The 17,247-nt window shown below is 45.9% G+C and overlaps 1 protein-coding gene across 1 annotated transcript in view; it reads left to right on the top strand.

Moving 5' to 3' along the window:
- The window catches only part of LOC140488942 (interleukin-2 receptor subunit beta), a 110,392-nt gene extending 93,842 nt beyond the window's left edge, over positions 1–16,550 (top strand). Inside the window, exons 7-11 of the mRNA XM_072588160.1 lie at positions 441–586; positions 2,306–2,501; positions 5,606–5,708; positions 8,176–8,266; positions 15,230–16,550. Of these exons, the coding sequence (XP_072444261.1) occupies positions 441–586; positions 2,306–2,501; positions 5,606–5,708; positions 8,176–8,266; positions 15,230–16,111 (1,418 nt within the window). The 3' untranslated portion in view covers positions 16,112–16,550. The remainder of the gene's footprint in view (positions 1–440; positions 587–2,305; positions 2,502–5,605; positions 5,709–8,175; positions 8,267–15,229) is intronic.
- The last annotated feature ends 697 nt before the right edge of the window (positions 16,551–17,247 follow it).

The raw sequence follows: 17,247 nt of genomic DNA, 5'->3' as shown, positions 1-17,247 counted from the left end.
ACCATTGTGCCATCCCTTGTTGGCTTAATCCCAAATTGTCAGGTTAGAAATTACGACACCAGGTTATCGTCCAACAGGTTTATTTGAATTCACAGGTTTTTAGGGTGCTGCCCCTCCAAAAGCTTGAGATTTCAAATCAACCTGTTGGATGATAATCTGGTGTCGTGTGACTTCTGACCTTGTCCCCACCAATCCAACACCGACACCTCGGTATCACGGCCAAATTATGAGGGAGGTTAGCCTGTCGATGTCATCTCTCTCGATCAGTGATTTGGCAGGACCAAGGCTGGAATTGCAGAGACTAATTCCCACAACAATCTCAGAAGCAACAAAATTGAACCTTTGCTCTGTCAGTCTGTGCTTTATTCTTGACATGAAAGCATTTTCCAACATCTTAAGAACTACAGCTGTCTAATGTTTTTTTTCCGTCTTCATTGCAGTTAAACTGAAACCACCATACAACTTAACAGTCACCAATAATTCCAAAGACCAGACCGATTTCAGCTGGATGATATACTACGAGATGGAATTCGGTGATAAACTGCAAATTGAAATGAGATACAAAACTGAAGATGAACAGTGGACAGTACGTAGATTCCTATCTTTGACAGTCGTAGACCATCTTTGCAACAAGGTTCGGTTGAGTTAGTCCTCCTGAAAGCCAAGTAGATTGTGGGGAGATTAGATAGAGGTGTATGAGATTATAATGGGTTTGGATAAGGTAATGAAAAGATTCTGTTTTGATTAGCCGACAGTACAAAGACACAGGAACTCAGATTTCAGATCTTGGCAAAGAGATGCAGGAGTATGCAAGGAAGTAATGTCTGTGCATGTCAAGTGGTAATGAACTGGAACTAACGTGCCTGTGAGAGTGGTGGAAGCAGAGGTGATTGAGGATTTCAAAACAAAATTAGACTGACATTTCGTGGAGTCATAGTCCGAGAGATGTATAGCTTAGAAATAGAAACTCTGGTCCAACTGATCCATGCCGACCTGATATCCTAAATTAATCGAGTCCCATTTGCCAGCATTTGGCCCATATTCCTCTAAATCCCTCCTAGTCATATACCGATCCAGATGCCTTTTAAATGCTGTAATTGTACCAGCCTCCACCACTTCCTCTGGCAGCAGGCGGTGGCCCGGTGGCCCAGTGGTTAGCACTGCTCCCTCACTGCGCAAGGAACCCGGGTTCAATTCCAGCCTCGGGCAACTGTCTGTGTGGAGTTTGCACATTCTCCCCGTGTCTGCGTGGGTTTCCTCTGGGTGCTCCGGTTTCCTCCCACAATCCAAAGAGGTGCAGGTTAGATGAATTGACCATGCTCAATTGCCCATAGTGTCAGGTGCAGGGGTAAATGTAAGGGGGTGGGTTGCTCTTCAGAGGGTCAGTGTGGACTTGTTGGGCTGAAGGGCCTGTTTCCACACTGTAGGAATTCTAAGAATCTAAGCTCATTCTAGACATGCACCACTCTCTGTGTGAAAAAGATGTCCCTTTCAAATCCTTCCCCTCTCATCCTAAACCTATGTCCTCTAGTTTTGGACTCGCCCACTCCAGGAAAAGACCTTGCCTACTTACCCAATCCATGCCCCTCAAGATTTATAAACCTCTATAAGGTCACCCCTCAAGGACGCTCCAAGGAATACAGCCCCAGCCTGTTCAGACTCTCCCTATAGCTCAAACCCTCCAACCCTGGCAACATCCTTGTAAATCTTTTCTGAATCCTTTCAAGTTTTACAACATCATTCCTGGATCACTGAGACCAGAACTGGACACAATATTCTAATAGTGGCCTAAACAATGTCCTGTACAGCCACAACATGACATCCCAACTCCTATACTCAATGCTCTAACCAATAAAGGCAAGCATACCTAACACCATTTCACTATCCTGTCTACCTGCGACTCCACTTTCAAGGAACTATGAACCTGCACTCCAAGATCTCTTGATTCAACAACACTCCCTAGGATCTTACCATTAAATATATAGGTCCTGCCCTGAGCAGGCAGTTGGGACTAGTTTAGTTTGGGTTTCTAGACTGGTTGGACCAAAGAGTCTGTTTCTGTGCTAGGACTTTATGAAAAGGCCTACTTCAGGAACGATGAACATTCTCCAGGAGCAATCCAACTCCCTCTTTAAAATCAAATTTTGTGAGCTACTTATTTTTGGGCTTCGAAGATTTCAGATACCTGTGAAATGGATTGAACCTTTTCATATCCTTCCTGACTGGTAGAGATCGGTTTAGTGTTCAGCATCACACCAGGTACCCGTGTGGAGTCTGTAACCCATTGTGCTCTCTTGATTTCTAGAATGCCAGGAGGCTTCGCAGTGTAAAACGCAAACAACAGGCAATGATTGACGGGTCTAACCTGAAACCCAACTGTCTCTACATGGCGCAAATCCGCAATAAAATAGTGGATGACAATCCAGAAGGCTACAGGAGTACCTGGAGCGAATGGAGTCAAGAGGTCAAGTGGGAATCGGCAGTAGCCGAAGACCTGGACGGTAAAGATGGGATTCTTCAGCGCACGTAGTACTCTATCACCGAGGTTCTGCAGGGTACATGCTTGAAATCTTGCTGGTGGCTCAGTGGTTAGCCCTGCTGCCACACAGCACCAGCAACCCAGGTTCACTTCCAGCCTCGGGTGACTATCCGTGTGGGGTTTGCACATTCTCCCTGTGTCTGCATGGGTTTCCTCTGGGTGCTCCAGTTCCCTCCCATAGTCCAAAAGATGTGTAGATTGGGTGAATTGGCCATGCTAAATTAGTCCAAAGTGTTCAGCGATGTGTAGGTTGGGTGCATTAGTCAGGGGTAAATGTAGAGTAGGGAAATAGGTTTGGGTGGTCTACTCTTCTGAGGGTCAGTGTAGACTTGTTGGGCCAAATTGCCTGTTTCCATACTGTAGAGGTTCCATGAATACTATGAACGAACAGAGATTTCACAGCAAGTCATTTTTCTTTTCACCATCAAAGTTTTAATTAAACACACAGAAGTTCTAGTGTTTCTATTCCCGATGATGGAACCTCTCATGTTTTCGACGTGACAGGGTTTTCTTGTATTGTTGACAGTACGTGGGTTCAGTTTCACTTTTTTGTTATTTCGTCCCAGAATGAGGGCGTTGCTGGCTAGACCAACATTCATTACCCATCCCTCATTGCCCAGAGGGAGTCAAGAGTCAACCATATTGGCTGTGGGTCTGGAGTCTCATGTAGGATAGCATTTTCCTTCTCTAAAGGGCATTAGTGAACCAGATGGGTTTTTCCTGACAATCAATTCATTAGGCTGTTAATTCCAGATATTTATTGAGTTCAAATTACACCATTGGCCATGGCAGGATTTGAACTGGGGTCTCCAGAACACTACCTGGGTTTCTGGATTAACAATCCAATGATAATACCAACAGGCCATTGTCTCCCCACTGAAGGATTTCAAGTTCCACAGTTCCTTCATTTGCTCCCAGATCATCAATCTTTGGAATCTTGTGTCTGTCTCCAGGAATTGATGACAATCCATGCCACATTCAGCCGGAGGCTACAGCTAACGGTCAGGAAGCAGGAGTTCAAATCCTGTGGTAAATTTAAATCTGATGGTTTAGTAAATCCAAGATAAAACGGTAAATAGTGTTCACAAAACTACCAAGTTATTGTAATAACCTACCTGGAGAAAGTGAGGGCTGCAGATGCTGGAGAGTCAACGTTGAAAAGTGTGGCGCTGGAAAAGCACAGCAGGTCAGGCAACCTCCAAGGAGCAGGAGAGTCAACGTTTCAGGCATGAACGTCAACTCTCCTGCTCCTTGGATGCTTTCCCAGCTGTGCTTTCCCAGCGTCGCACTTTTTGACTGTAAAACATATCCGGTCCATTAGGGAAAAAAATCTGCCATTCCTCACCTTGGTCTGGCCTACACAAGTTTCTGCCTTTTGCATCATGAAATCCCACCTCAATCATAGCCACAGGCACGTAGTGTCAAATCCAGGAAATAGGAACAGGAGTAGGTCATTCGGCCCCTCGAGCCTGCCGCACCATTCAATAGGATCACACAAGATCTGACACTCCTTACGCCCACCCTCCTGCCCTTTCCCTGTGACCCTTGATTCCCCAACTTGTTTCTAATCCAAAGACCCAGGTAATGTTCTGGGGAGTTGGGTTCGAATCTCACCATGGCAGATGGTGGAATTTAAATTCAATTAAAACAAAACAAATCGGGAATTAAGAGTCTAATAATGACCATGACCCCATTGCCAATTGTCAGAAAAACCCATCTGGTTCGCTGATGTCCTTTAGGGACGGAAACTGCCATCCTTGCCTGGTCTGGCCTACATGTGACTCCAGACCTGTAGCTAACTCACAACTACCCTCTGCACAATTGGGGATGGGCAATAAATGCTGGCCGAGCCAGCGATGCCCTCATCCTGTAAATGAATAAAAGAAAATTTCCTCCCAGTCTCTTGGTTCTATGAGTTGGTAACACATCCACCTTTTAGCCAGGATATCCAATTCCCAGATCGGAGGAACCAATCCAGGCTGATTTTTTTCCATGCCTATCAAAGGGGATGGCATATTGTGGCCTTATACTAGCAGCATCTGAAAACAGAGACTAAAATAGCATTCCTTATGGAAGTCAGGAGCTCTTCCAATGACTTAACCCTTCAAGAATATACATCGACCAATCACTCACCTCATTCCATTTCTGGAGTTAGGTCTTCATTTGTCAGGAGCTTCATTTGTTAGACAGTGTCCCCACCACTGGGCTAGAAGTTCTGAGGTTCAAGATTCTTGCCATCGCTTAGAGACATAGTCATAGAGCTGTTCAGCACAGAAACAGAAACTTCGATCCAACTCAACCATGCTGACCACATATCCTCAATTAATCTCGTCCCCTTTACCAGCATTTGGCCCATATCCCTCTCAATCCTTCCTATTCATATATCCATCTACATTTCTTTTAAATGTTGTAATTGTACCAGCCTCCACCACTTCCTCTGGCAGCTCATTCCATACATGCACCACCCTCTGGGTGAAAAAAATGTTGCCCCTCCGGTTCCTTTCAAATCTTTTGCTTCTCACCCTAACTCTATGCCCTCTAGTTCTGGGATCCTCATTCCTGGGGAAAAGACCTTGCCTATTTACTCTCTCCATGCTCTTCCTGATTCTATAATCCTCTATAAGGTCACCCCTCTGGCGCTCCAGGGAAAACAGCTCGAGCCTATTCAGCCTCCCCCTGTAGCTCAAACCCTCCAACCCTGGTAACATCCTCATAAATCTTTTCTGAACCCTTTCAAGTTTCACAGCATCTTTCCTATAGCAGGGAGCCCAGAATCGCATGCAGTATTCCAATAGTGGCCGAACCAATGTCCTGTACTTGTTGAGCAAACAATGGTTGATTGGTGTCTTGCCCATGCCCCTGACGGTGGGTGGTAAGAGTGGGAGAATCTGTTGGCAATCAATCCTCCAATAGCCCAGCCCTCAGGAACATCAGGAGGAGCGTGCTCAGGCTGTGGGTATTAATGGCGTGAGCAATTCCGAGCACTCTCTTGCTGAGAGGTCACCGGTGCACAGCGTAGCAGAAACATTCGGCCCTCTATCTATCTCCTTTCACATTTCCTTTCAGGTATCTTCGGAGTGACCCAGATCAGTTCTCTGCTAATCGCTGGAATCCTGATTGTGTTCGCCATTTTGGCCATCTTGACCTTTACTCAACTGACCATAAGAAGGTAAATACGATCTGTTGATGTTGATGCTTAACTCGGCGATGTTGCTCGAGGCTCCTTCACCACTGAGGAGCAGTTTACCTCCTCACAAGTTACAGCTCCATTGTAAACTCAGCCATTCATCATTCATTTTGTGTAACATTAAAAGTAATGAGCAGAGCAAGCTATCCTCATGGATTGGTAGCCCAACTCACTTGACGAGCAACTGACCAACAAGTGAGGAGAACTGACCCCTATCCCAAAAGCTCCGCGTTTCTTAACACCTTATAGTCATCTTCTAGTTAGCACTCTGCCTCACAGCGCCAGGGAACCGGGTTAGATTCGGGTGACTGTCTGCATGGAGCTTGCACATTCTCCCTGTGTCTGGGTGGGTTTCCTTCAGGTGCTGCGGTTTCCTCCCACAGTCCAAAGGTGTGCAGGTTAGGGTGGGTTAGCCGTGGGGAGTTGCACATAATTTTCAGGGTTGTGCAGGTGAGATAGGTTATGCTGCCATGAGTGGAACCCTAGCCAACAATGTTCAAGCTCTGAGGAAGAGTCATCTTGACTCAAAACATTAGCTTGCTCTCTGTCCACAGATGCTGCCTGTCTCACTGTGATTTCCAGCATTTGTTGTTTTCAGTCAGGATGTCAGTCTGGACCCATCATTCCCATTATCTTGTGGGATTATAATTGCGGAATCTCACTCTCGTCAATACATGTGTTCCTTTGTTCTCCTTCTCTCTGTCTTCTTCATTCTCTTCCTCTTGCCCTTGAATCTCTCCCTCTCTCTCCCTCTTGCCTTCGAGTGTCTGCCATGGCTCAGTGCGTAGCACTGGTACCACCTCAGTCGGGCCTTCAAGTCCTACAGCAGGGACAAAGCTGGCACAACAGGGTAGCACTGAGGGACTGCTGCACAGACAGTACATTCTGGATGCAAGATGCTAAACTAACGTCTCTTCCAAGAGGAGATGCAATGGCACTGTTCCAAAGATTAGGGGAGTTGTCCCCACTATCCCAGACAATTTCCGCATTCAATTAACATCGCCAAAATCCGATTATCTGACCAACTGCCACATTGCTGTTAGTGAGAGCTTGGTGTGCACAAATTGACTGCAATTGCAACATCTCGAGAAACCATTTTCATTGGCAGAGAGACATCTGGCCATCATGAAAGGTGCTACCTAAATGCGAAACCTTCTTTCGCTTTCTCTTCTTTCTTCTCTCTCTCTCTCTCTATACGTTTAATTTTTCTACCTCTCTTTCACCCCTTACTGCTCCTCCCTGACCATTCCCCTTCTCCCAGAGGAGACGTTTTGGGGTGAAGGAACTCCTTTCCAAATGGCGAGTCGACACAGACCCTTGTCAAAACGAGGATGCCATAGACATCCTGCATGTTCAGGTTTCCTAAATAAAGTTCTTGTGTGATTCTATTAAAGGTCCTGGCATAACATTTGATCACATGGGCTGTCTAATGGAAGGAATAGGTCATCGATGATGTGAAAACGTTTAATCTTTCCCTTAAGCTGAAAAGTAACCCAAAGCCAGTTCAGCTGCTTTGAACCCATCACCGCGAGACCTTTCTCTTGTTGTCCTGAGAGCGGCAGTGGGCACAATGGTTCCTGCTGGCACTCTTTCAGAGGTAAATAGGAGAAAGTGAGGACTGCGGATGCTGGAGATCAACGTCGAAAATTGTGGCGCTGGAAAAGCACAGCCGGTCAGGCAGCACCCGAGGAGCAGGAGAGTCAGCGTTTCAAACACGAGTTCTTCATCAGGACGTGTCTGTCTACTGATGGGTAGTGCCCCTAAGTGGACCGAGATTTTCTATCCTTCCACTGCTGCTTATTGACCCAGGGATATTGCTAGGCGAAAGTGAGGACTGCAGATGCTGGAGATTAGAGTCATGTTTAGAGTGGTCCTGGAAAAGCACAGCAGGTCAGGCAGCATCCGAGGAGCAGGATTCCTGATGAAGGGCTCCTGCCCGAAATGTTGACTTTCCTACCCCTCGGATGCTGCCTGACCTGCTGTGCTTTCCCAGGACCACTCTAATCTTGACTCTAATCTCCAGCATCAACAGTCCTCACTTTCACCCAGTTGATTTTAACTTTACTGCGAATCTTCTTGCAAGGATGCCTACTGCTGTCTGCTGAAAATGTGATGCTGGAAAAGCGCAGCAGGTCAGGCAGCAAGGATGCCTATTGCTGTCTGCTACCTACCATGCTAATCCGGAAAGGAATCAAGGGTTGTGGGGAAAGGGCAGAAAAGTGGAGTTGGGGATTATCTGACTGAATGGCAGAGGATGGGCTGAATGGCCTACTCCTGCTCCTATGTCTTATGGGACAGTAAGTTGCAGGTTCCTGAACTGCCCACACCAAAATGTCATTCACGTCATTGAAAAGCCCCCAGGGACCCCTTCGACCCCAGTTCGAGAGGCACGGGCCTTGCCATTCCTCCATCCATGGTTTTCTAACTGAGAGCTTTGTTTGTCCCGAAGGTACAATGTGAAGAAACTCCATTGGCTGTCGATACCAGATCCAGGCAAGTTCTTTTACGAGCTGAATGCAACATACGGAGGCAATTTTCAGGTACGTCAGTGTTTCTAGAATAATATCATCGACTCATTTTCTTTTCCGCTGCAGAAATGTGGAAAATGTACAGCACATGAGCAACCATTTAACCACATCTGGTCTCTGCCAATGAGGGGAGAGCAGTCCAGCCTTATCCTGCTCTTGACCTGCAGTATCCTGGGTTACAGCGCTCCAAGGGCGCACCTTTCTAAATGTGATGCGGTTATCTCCCTCTTCCACCCCTTCCAGGCACTGGGTTCCACAATATTCGGCACTGAATTAGCATCACCAAGGACAGGCTATCCAGCCATTATCACTGTCGTCTTTGTGGGTGCTTGCTGAGCACAGATTGACTTTCGTTGCTTCTGACACACGTGCCCCGCCACAAGACACTGTCCAATTTAATACATTCCTGCAAGAAACCTTCTCAACTCCACTGGGGCAACTGCTGAACAAAGAGACCTTGGACTGCAGGTTCATAGCTCCTTGAAAGTGGAGTCACAGATAGATAGGATAGTGAAGAATGTGTTTGGTATGCTTGCCTTTAATGGTCAGAGTGTTGAGTACAGGAGTTGGGAGGTCATGTTGTGGCTGTACAGGACATTTGTTAGGCCACTTTTGGAATATTGCATGCAATTCTGGTCTCCTTCCTATCGGAAAGATGTTGTGAAACTTGAAGGGATCCAGAAAAGATTTACAAGGATGTTGCCTGGGTTGGATGATTTGAGCTATAGGGACAGGCTGAATAGGTTGGGGCTGTTTTCCCTGGATCGTTGGAGGCTGAGGGGTGACCTTATAGAGGTTTATAAAATCATGAGGGGCATAGATAGGGTAATTAGACAAAGTCTTTTCCCTGGGGTAGGGGAGTCCAGAACTAGAGGGCATAGGTTTAGGGGGAGAAGGGAAAGATATAAAAGGGACCTATGGCACAAATTTTCACACAGAGGGTAGTACGTGTATGGAATGAGCTGCCAGAGGAAGTGGTAGAGGCTGGTACAATTACAGCATTTAAAAGGCATCTGGATGGGTATATGAATAGGAAGGGTTTAGAGGGATATGGGCCAGGTGCTGGCAAATGGGACTAGATTGGGTTGGGATATCTGTCAGCATGGACGTGTTGGACCGAAGGGTCTGTTTCCGTACTGTACAACTCTATGACTCTCCAAATATTGTCCGTCTCCTTTCCACATTCGTAAGATGCTGTTCCTTTGACTCACCGCTGCAGATATCACTGAGCAGTCCTTGTGAAGACTGTGGCAGCCAGTTAAATGCAGCACGTGGAGTGTCATCCTGGATGGTGTCCCCAAATAGACTGCATTTAAGAGAGAGATCAAAGGATTTTCTTCTCTCAGTGGTCTGTAAATCAGTGCACCGTAGAGCACTGTCGAGGTTGGCTCATTAGGTACAGTCAAGGCTGAGGTAAACCCATTTTAATACATCGAAGGAATCAAGAGGGATGAGCAACAGGCAGAAAGTGGAGTTTACAGATGATCAGGTCAAGCATGATCAAATCAAATGAAGGAGCAGACTAGATGGGCCAAATGGCCTAAGGTTGCTGCTATATTATGATCTTATTGAAACCACCTCAATAACATTTTTCGCAAGTTTCCAGTCACACCCCCACCTGCAAAGCTATCTCTCCAAGGCCTGAGACAGCTCCTTCCCTTCTGTTGAAATATGTTAGTCGACTCATTATTCATAGTATCACAAGGTGCTGGTTTATTGTACGTTCCCAAACCAAATATGCATCATAACCCATATCACAGCCGTGCAAGATAAATTCCACCATGACAACATTGCAAAGGTGCTCCGCTGTTAAATGTAATAAAAGTGGGGTAACTCTCCTCAACTCAGGGCACTTCAAAATGCTTTACAACCTTTGACGTATTTCTGAAGTATAGTCACAGCATCATACAGCACAGAAATAGACCCTTCCATCCAACTCGTCCACACCGAAAGACATCCCAATCTGACCTATGCCATTTAGCAGCATTTGGCCCATATCCCTCGATTCATATACTCATCCAGAAGCCTTTTAAATGCTGTAAATATACCAGCCTCTACCAGTTCCTCTAGCTGCTTGTTCCATGTACACCCTACCCTCTGTGTGAAAAAGTTACCCCTCAGCTCCCTTTTAAATCTTTCCCCTCTCACCTTAAACCTATTACTTCATAGTTTGCAAAGTTAAAAATCACACAACGCCAGGTTATAGCCCAACCACCTGATGAAGGAGCAGCGCTCCGAAAGCTTGTGCTTCCAATTAAACCTGTTGGACTATAACCTGGTGTTGTGTGACTTTTAACTTTGTAAACCCCAGTCCAACACCGGCATCTCCAAATCTTAATAGTTTACACCACCCTTGCTGTCTGTTGCCCTTGCTCTTACTCCCCCTCTGTCTACAACATAAATCACTGTCCTAATGTAGAGAAACACAGCAATTTGCACACGGCAAGCTCCCACAGAAAGCAATGTGAAAATAATCAGAACTGGCATGGTGCAGAAAGAGGCCATTTGGCCCATTTTGCCTGTACTGCTTCTATGACCCAGTGCCAGTCACCTGCCTTTATCCTCATGCCTTGCTCACCATTTCTATCCAAACAACCATCCATTGCCCCTCTTCAATGCTTCAATGAAACCTGTCTCCACCACACTTCCAGGCAATGCTTCCCATAGCTTTTGGGAAAAAGCTTTTGTCTCACATCATCCTTAACTCATTTGCACATCTCTTTGAAGTTCTGCTCTCTCGTTCTTGTTTCTTTCATGAATGGTTTAGTAGCGACATCTGTTAAGAGGTAAGTCAGTCAGGGTATCCATTCTGCTTCAAGTCATGTCGTTCACACGCACTGAATGAGCAGACATTTCATTTAGATAGCGCAAGTTCCTAAAAAGCCTGCACTGGGATGTCAGCCCGGAAATTGGGCTCAAAACTCTGGTTTAGGGCCTCGAACTCATAAACGCCAGATCAGTGTCATGTCCTACTTCTGAACCAAGGCTAAGAAATGTCACAGGGCCATCGGGCTAGAGTGAGGGGGTAGGAAGCGATCTCTTGCTTCGGTTGAGGTGGGTAACATTGGGTTTTGTCCCTTAGAAGAAGCCTGTAGGAGAATGTCGAATAAAGACACAACCGAAATATCGCTGTGACCTTTGAATATGAGTCTGCTGACTGAACAGCGTCTTGAGTCATTGTAAAACCGTGAGACGTTAGTAAGTTAAAAACCACATGAGTTACAGATAGGAAATATCAGTTTGATGGCTTATAGGTGAAGCATAGCTTCACAATATTAATAAGTAGGGTTTTTTTTTCCTTCTTTGTGGTTCAATTTTAAATCTATGCCAAGTCACGTGCATGCCCGTGGACTCAGGTCTCTTTCATAAAACAATTAAAAAAGACAGACCTGACCCTAAAATGTGATCGCCTTTCACAGTCTGGTTAATTAGTCCAACAATGAAGGCATCCATCATTCAGGCCTTTGACAGATTGGGAAATGAAATCCAAATCACTCACTTTCCTGCCCATTTCTTATCCTCGGGCGACTGCCTGTGTGGAGTTTGCGCATTCTCCCTGTGTCTGCGTGGGTTTCCTCTGGGTGCTCCGGATTCCTCCCACAGTCCAAAGATGTGCAGGACAGGTGAATTGGCCTTGGGAAATTGCCCCATAGTGTTAGGTGCATTAGTCAGAGGGAAATGGGTCTGGGTGGGTTACTCTTTGGAGGGTCGGTGTGGACTTGTTGGGCCGAAGGGCCTGTTTCACACTGTAGGGAATCTAATCTGATCCTCCTCCTTGCCATCACTGGCAGTCCACACCCTGGTGGCATCCCCCTGAGACTCTGGGGTAGCTTTTTTCTCTCTCTCTCTCTCTCTCTTAGCTGAAAGGCGGAAAACCACAAACACTTCTGGAACATTTAGCTTTCAACCAAAGTGAAATTTCTTTGTGAAATGGTGCGGCAGTTATGAGCAAGCAGAAGTCATTCTGCCTTACAGCCCTGTCCTCATCAAAGGGATTACCTTCCATAAGTCTCAAAGTCGTCTGCTTCTGAAATGCCCACCTCTCATGGTTTAAAGATTCCACCCAGCCTCTGTCACAGAAGTACCTTCTCTGGGGAAAAGTCAGCTATTCAATAAAAGACCACAATTTTGTTTTTACCGAATGTCAAATTTGCTGCTGCTGTGCATCAGATGGAGGGGCATAGGTTTGAGATCATGGGGCATGAGATTCAAATGGAGGGACATGGGATTCAAATGGAGAGACATGGGATTTAGATGGAGGGACATGGGATTTAGATGGAGAGACATGGGATTCATATGGAGAGACGTGGGATTTAGATGGAGAGACGTGGGATTTAGATGGAGAGACATGGGATTCATATGGAGAGACATGGGATTTAGATGGAGAGACATTGGATTTAGATGGAGAGACATGGGATTCATATGGAGAGACATGGGATTTAGATGGAGAGACGTGGGATTTAGATGGAGAGACATTGGATTTAGATGGAGAGACATTGGATTTAGATGGAGAGACGTGGGATTCAGATGGAGAGACATTGGATTTAGATGGAGAGACATGGGATTTAGATTGTGGGACATTGGTTTCAGAGGAAGGAGCACAGGATTTAGATCAAAGGTTATGGGTTTTAAATGAGAGTCATGGTTTCAGATCAAGGGGCATGAGTTTTGGATGGAACGGCATGAGTCAGAACTGTAGGGACCTGTTTTGAGAAGGATTGTGGCTCAGGTTGAGGTTCTGGATGTAGGTTTGCTCACTGAGATGTTGGGACATGTTCCTATGAACTTCCTTGTACTTCCACAGCTCAATGTTCACTTACTGCCCCATTAGCAGACCCAAGCACTCGGGAGAGAAAGGGAGGGGTTGGCTGGCATGCACTGTCAGAACATGGGAACAGGAGTTGTCCATTCAGCCCCTCAAGTTTTTTCTGCCATTCAATGCAATCTGATTATGTGGCCTAACTCCACATTCATACCTTTGGCCCAAATCCCTTTATGCCTTTGCTTAACCAAGAAAATCTATTCGAGATTTAACATTAACAACTGATCTGGCATCCACTGCCACTTGTGGAAGAATTGGGGTTTTTTCACATTGTCATGATATTTTTAGCGAACTCCTTAAATACTTCCCATTCTCCCCTCTCCCTGCCTCAGGCTAGTTCAGAACTTCTAGATCATTTCCTTTCAGTCCAGCCTGGTGTGCACACAGCAGACACAGAGTTAACAAGCTGGCTAAGCAGCAGAGCACAATTCTTATGTCCGAAAGCACTTCTGCAGGTTACAGGTGACGAATAAAACAGAAGCATATTTGCCCTAGATTGCTGGGAGAAAGGTTGACCTGAAATTGTTGCTCCTTAAGTCAATGTTTGATGCTAAAGATTATCAAGGGATGTAAGGGTACTGTATGAAATCTTTGAAGCATTTTGGTTCAACTTGAACAGTAGAGCAAGCTCAATGGACTGAATTTCCTATTTCCTATGTTCCTAGGATCTGGGATTTGTTTCCTGGCCTTTATATTTTGTTTTACTTCAGCCTAATTACAGAAACGGTTGGAAGCCAGTGCAGACATTGTTGCCTGCATCAGGACGTTAACTCTATGTCTCTACCATACTGGAGGCATCTAATGCATGGCATCATCAGATTGAGCCAGGATTTCAGCAATTACTCTTTTAGTTCACACCGCCATCACTCTCAGGAATAATCGGTGAAAATGCACTAATGCACTCAGGATGTGAGGGTGTTTTTTTTGGAAAGAAAATCAAAGTAACTGGGCCTGCTATTAATTCTGCACACGTGGATGCACACATTGAGTGAGTTAAAATCAGGCCTAATCTGAAATGGAAACATCGGATTCAAGAGCAGAAGTTCTGTCCCTCAGGGCGTGTGGTGGTGCAGTAGCATCGTTACTGATTTAATATTCCAGAGACCCAAGGTAATGAGGTGATTCTAAGGGGACACGGGTTCAAATCCCACCATTTCAGATGGTGGAAATTTGAATTAATGAAAATCTGGAATCCTTACAGTGTGGAAGCAGGCCATTCAGCCTATCAAGTCCACACCAACCCTCCAAAAGACATGACCACCCCCTTACCCTATAATTCTGCATTTTTTTAGATTAGATTCCCTAAAGTGTGGAAACAGGCCCTTCGGCCCAACCAGTTCACACCGACTCTCCAAAGAGTAACCCACCAAGACCCATTTCCCTCTGACTAATGCACCTAACACTATGGGCAATTTTGCATGGCCAATTCACCTGACCTGCACATCCTTGGACTGTGGGAGGAAACCAGAGCATCTCAGCCAAGGGGGGAATGTGCAAATTCCACATAGAGGATGGAATCCAACCCAGGTCCCTCACCCTGTGAGGCAGCAGTGCTAACCACCTAGCCACCGTGCCACCTATTAAGGATACCCCTTAAGGGTAAGACCACATGTGGAGTACTGCATACAACTCTGTTTAGAGGGATGTGCCAAATACAGGCAAAAGAGACTAGTTCAGTTTGGAAACTCTGGTCAACATGGCAAGTTGGGCCGAAGGGTCTGTATCTATGCTGTACGACCCTATGACTCCATTGGTGACACTTTCAATTGTGGTTACAAACCCTTCTAGTTCACTAATGTCCTTTCAGGAAGAAAATCTCCCAGCTTTAACTGGTCTGGCCTACATATGACTCCAGGTCTACAACAGTGCAGTTGACTCTTAACTGCAAGCCACTCAGCTCAAGGGCAATTAGTGACGGGCAATAAATGTTGGCTAGGCTAGCAATGCCCACATCCCATAGGGTTTCGCAACATCGGTTGCCATAGTACTATATTGACTACAATTTTAAAAGTACCTAATTGGCTGTAAAGCATTTTGGAATGTCTCGAGGTCATGAAAGATGTGATATAACCATGAAACATCTCTTTAATTTACTCCTTACCCACATCTTCACCTCTCTTGGGCTTAAAACGTGTTTTCTTTAATCCCAGCAGAAGTGGCTTGGGTCGACGATGCCGGCTTCATTCAACAGCACCGAGGACCTGGGAACGGAAATCTCTTCTGTTGAGGTTTCAGACATAAAAGATTCGGAATCCTTCATCAAGCAGGATTACGTCTCGGACAGCAGTGGATTCAAGAGTATCGGAAATTCGTCTCTGTCCAGCTTTGCGAACCAAGGCTACTTCTGGTTTAGATATCCCAGCACTTACGAAGTGGATTCTTGTAAAGTCTACTTCAGCTATGACCGCAGCAGCCTTCGATCGGGGAGTGAGGGGAGTGGGTCATATCTCCAGAAGAAAGGGTCTTCTCTGACCTTGTCCAATGATTCTCTGTATGATAGCAGCCTGCAGTATTCACCCTGCAGTGTCTTTATAACAGATCCAGATCAGGAATATGTCTCAACTCAAGTTAAAGCCGGCCAAAGGATCTTGATGGATGAAGAAATGGATGGTTCACCAAGAGGACCTGAGGACCCTGGCATTGTAACATCCTCAGGCGAGTTGGGCTACCTTGGACAATTGCTAAGAGATGACTGTCCACCCAGAGGGAGCCAAGAGGGTCTCAATCCATTCAGCCAAATGCACCTCTTTGAAAATTTGCATTACCCCTTTGTTTCTGTGGAGGATGTAGCACTTACAGCGAAAGAGGAAAGTATCAGCAAATATGGTTGTGATGGCTTTACGTTTGACGAGAGTCAAATGGAATCTCCACCAATCAACACTGAAAATACACTGAGTGCACAGTGTCCTCAAGATGGGTTGAGACAAGAAAGCACCAGTATTTTTAAGAGCACATCTCTAAATCTGGGACAGTCTAGTGATGTATATCTTTCGCTTAAGGAAGTTCAAAGTAAGTACAGTAACCAGTCAATTTAGGATAGATTTCAATAAGGATTTGATAGCTAAAATATTTGCACTATTGTGCCTGGATGTGCTATTAGCATGATCCTCATTCCAAAAGACAACTAAACATCAATTTATCTTCATTGTTGTGTCCTTGGGAATCATTTATGTCCATCACAAAGATTGGCCATAATATCTCATGCAGGACTGGAACAGTCCCCAGGATTCACGAGACTGTGGGATTTGAACTCAGCACCTTCTGATCAAAATGCTGAGCCAGAGCTGCCGCGAAGCCGGTGTCGCTGGGCAATTTGGATTTTTTGAAAAGCCAGACTTTGTTCATGTTTAGCTGATGACTCACTCAACAGCAGCCCACCACAGCTCTTTCAGACTAGGTGAAAGTGAGGACTGCCGATGCTGAAGATCAGTGTCCAAAAGGTGTGGTGCTGGAAAAGCACAGCCGGTCAGGCAGCATCCGAGGAGCAGGAGAGTTGACGTTTTGAGCATAAGCTCTTCATCAGGAATGCTGGGAATGGTGAGGTGCCTGTGTCCCAGAGATGTTCCCTGAAACGTCTCCTCAATGTAGAGGAGACCGAAATCAAGAGCAATGGACACAGCAGATGAGGTGTTTGGACAAGAGCAATGAACACAATACTGTGTCTGTTACTCTCAATGTGGCCTCCTCTACACTGGGGAGACAGCACGCCAACTTGTAGAACGTTTCAGGGAACATCTTTGAGACACACACATCAAACTACCCAACTGCCCCGTGGCCAACCACTTCGATACCCACTCCTGCTCCGCCAAGGACATGCAAGTCCTGGGCCTCCTCCACTGCCAAATCCTAGCTACCCGACAACTAGAGGAAGAACGCCATATCTTCCTCCTTGGGACCCTCCAACCACAGAGCATCAATGTTGATTTTGCTAGTTTCTTCATTTCCCCTGCCCCCACATTATCCCAGATCCAACCCTCCAACTTGGCACCACCCACTTGAACTGTCCTACCTGTCCATCTTCCTTCCCATCTATCCACTCCACCTCCTCACCGACCTTCCACCATCACATCCCTCCACCTGCATCTACCTATCACATTCCTATCTATGTTAACCCTAGCCCCAACCCCCCCCATCCCATTTATCTCTCAGCACCCCCCCCCACACACACACA

Source organism: Chiloscyllium punctatum, chromosome 18, assembly GCF_047496795.1.
Source record: "Chiloscyllium punctatum isolate Juve2018m chromosome 18, sChiPun1.3, whole genome shotgun sequence".
NCBI lineage: Eukaryota > Metazoa > Chordata > Chondrichthyes > Orectolobiformes > Hemiscylliidae > Chiloscyllium > Chiloscyllium punctatum.
The sequence above is the reverse complement of the archived record's forward strand: the minus strand, read 5'-3'. Positions and strand labels throughout refer to the sequence as shown.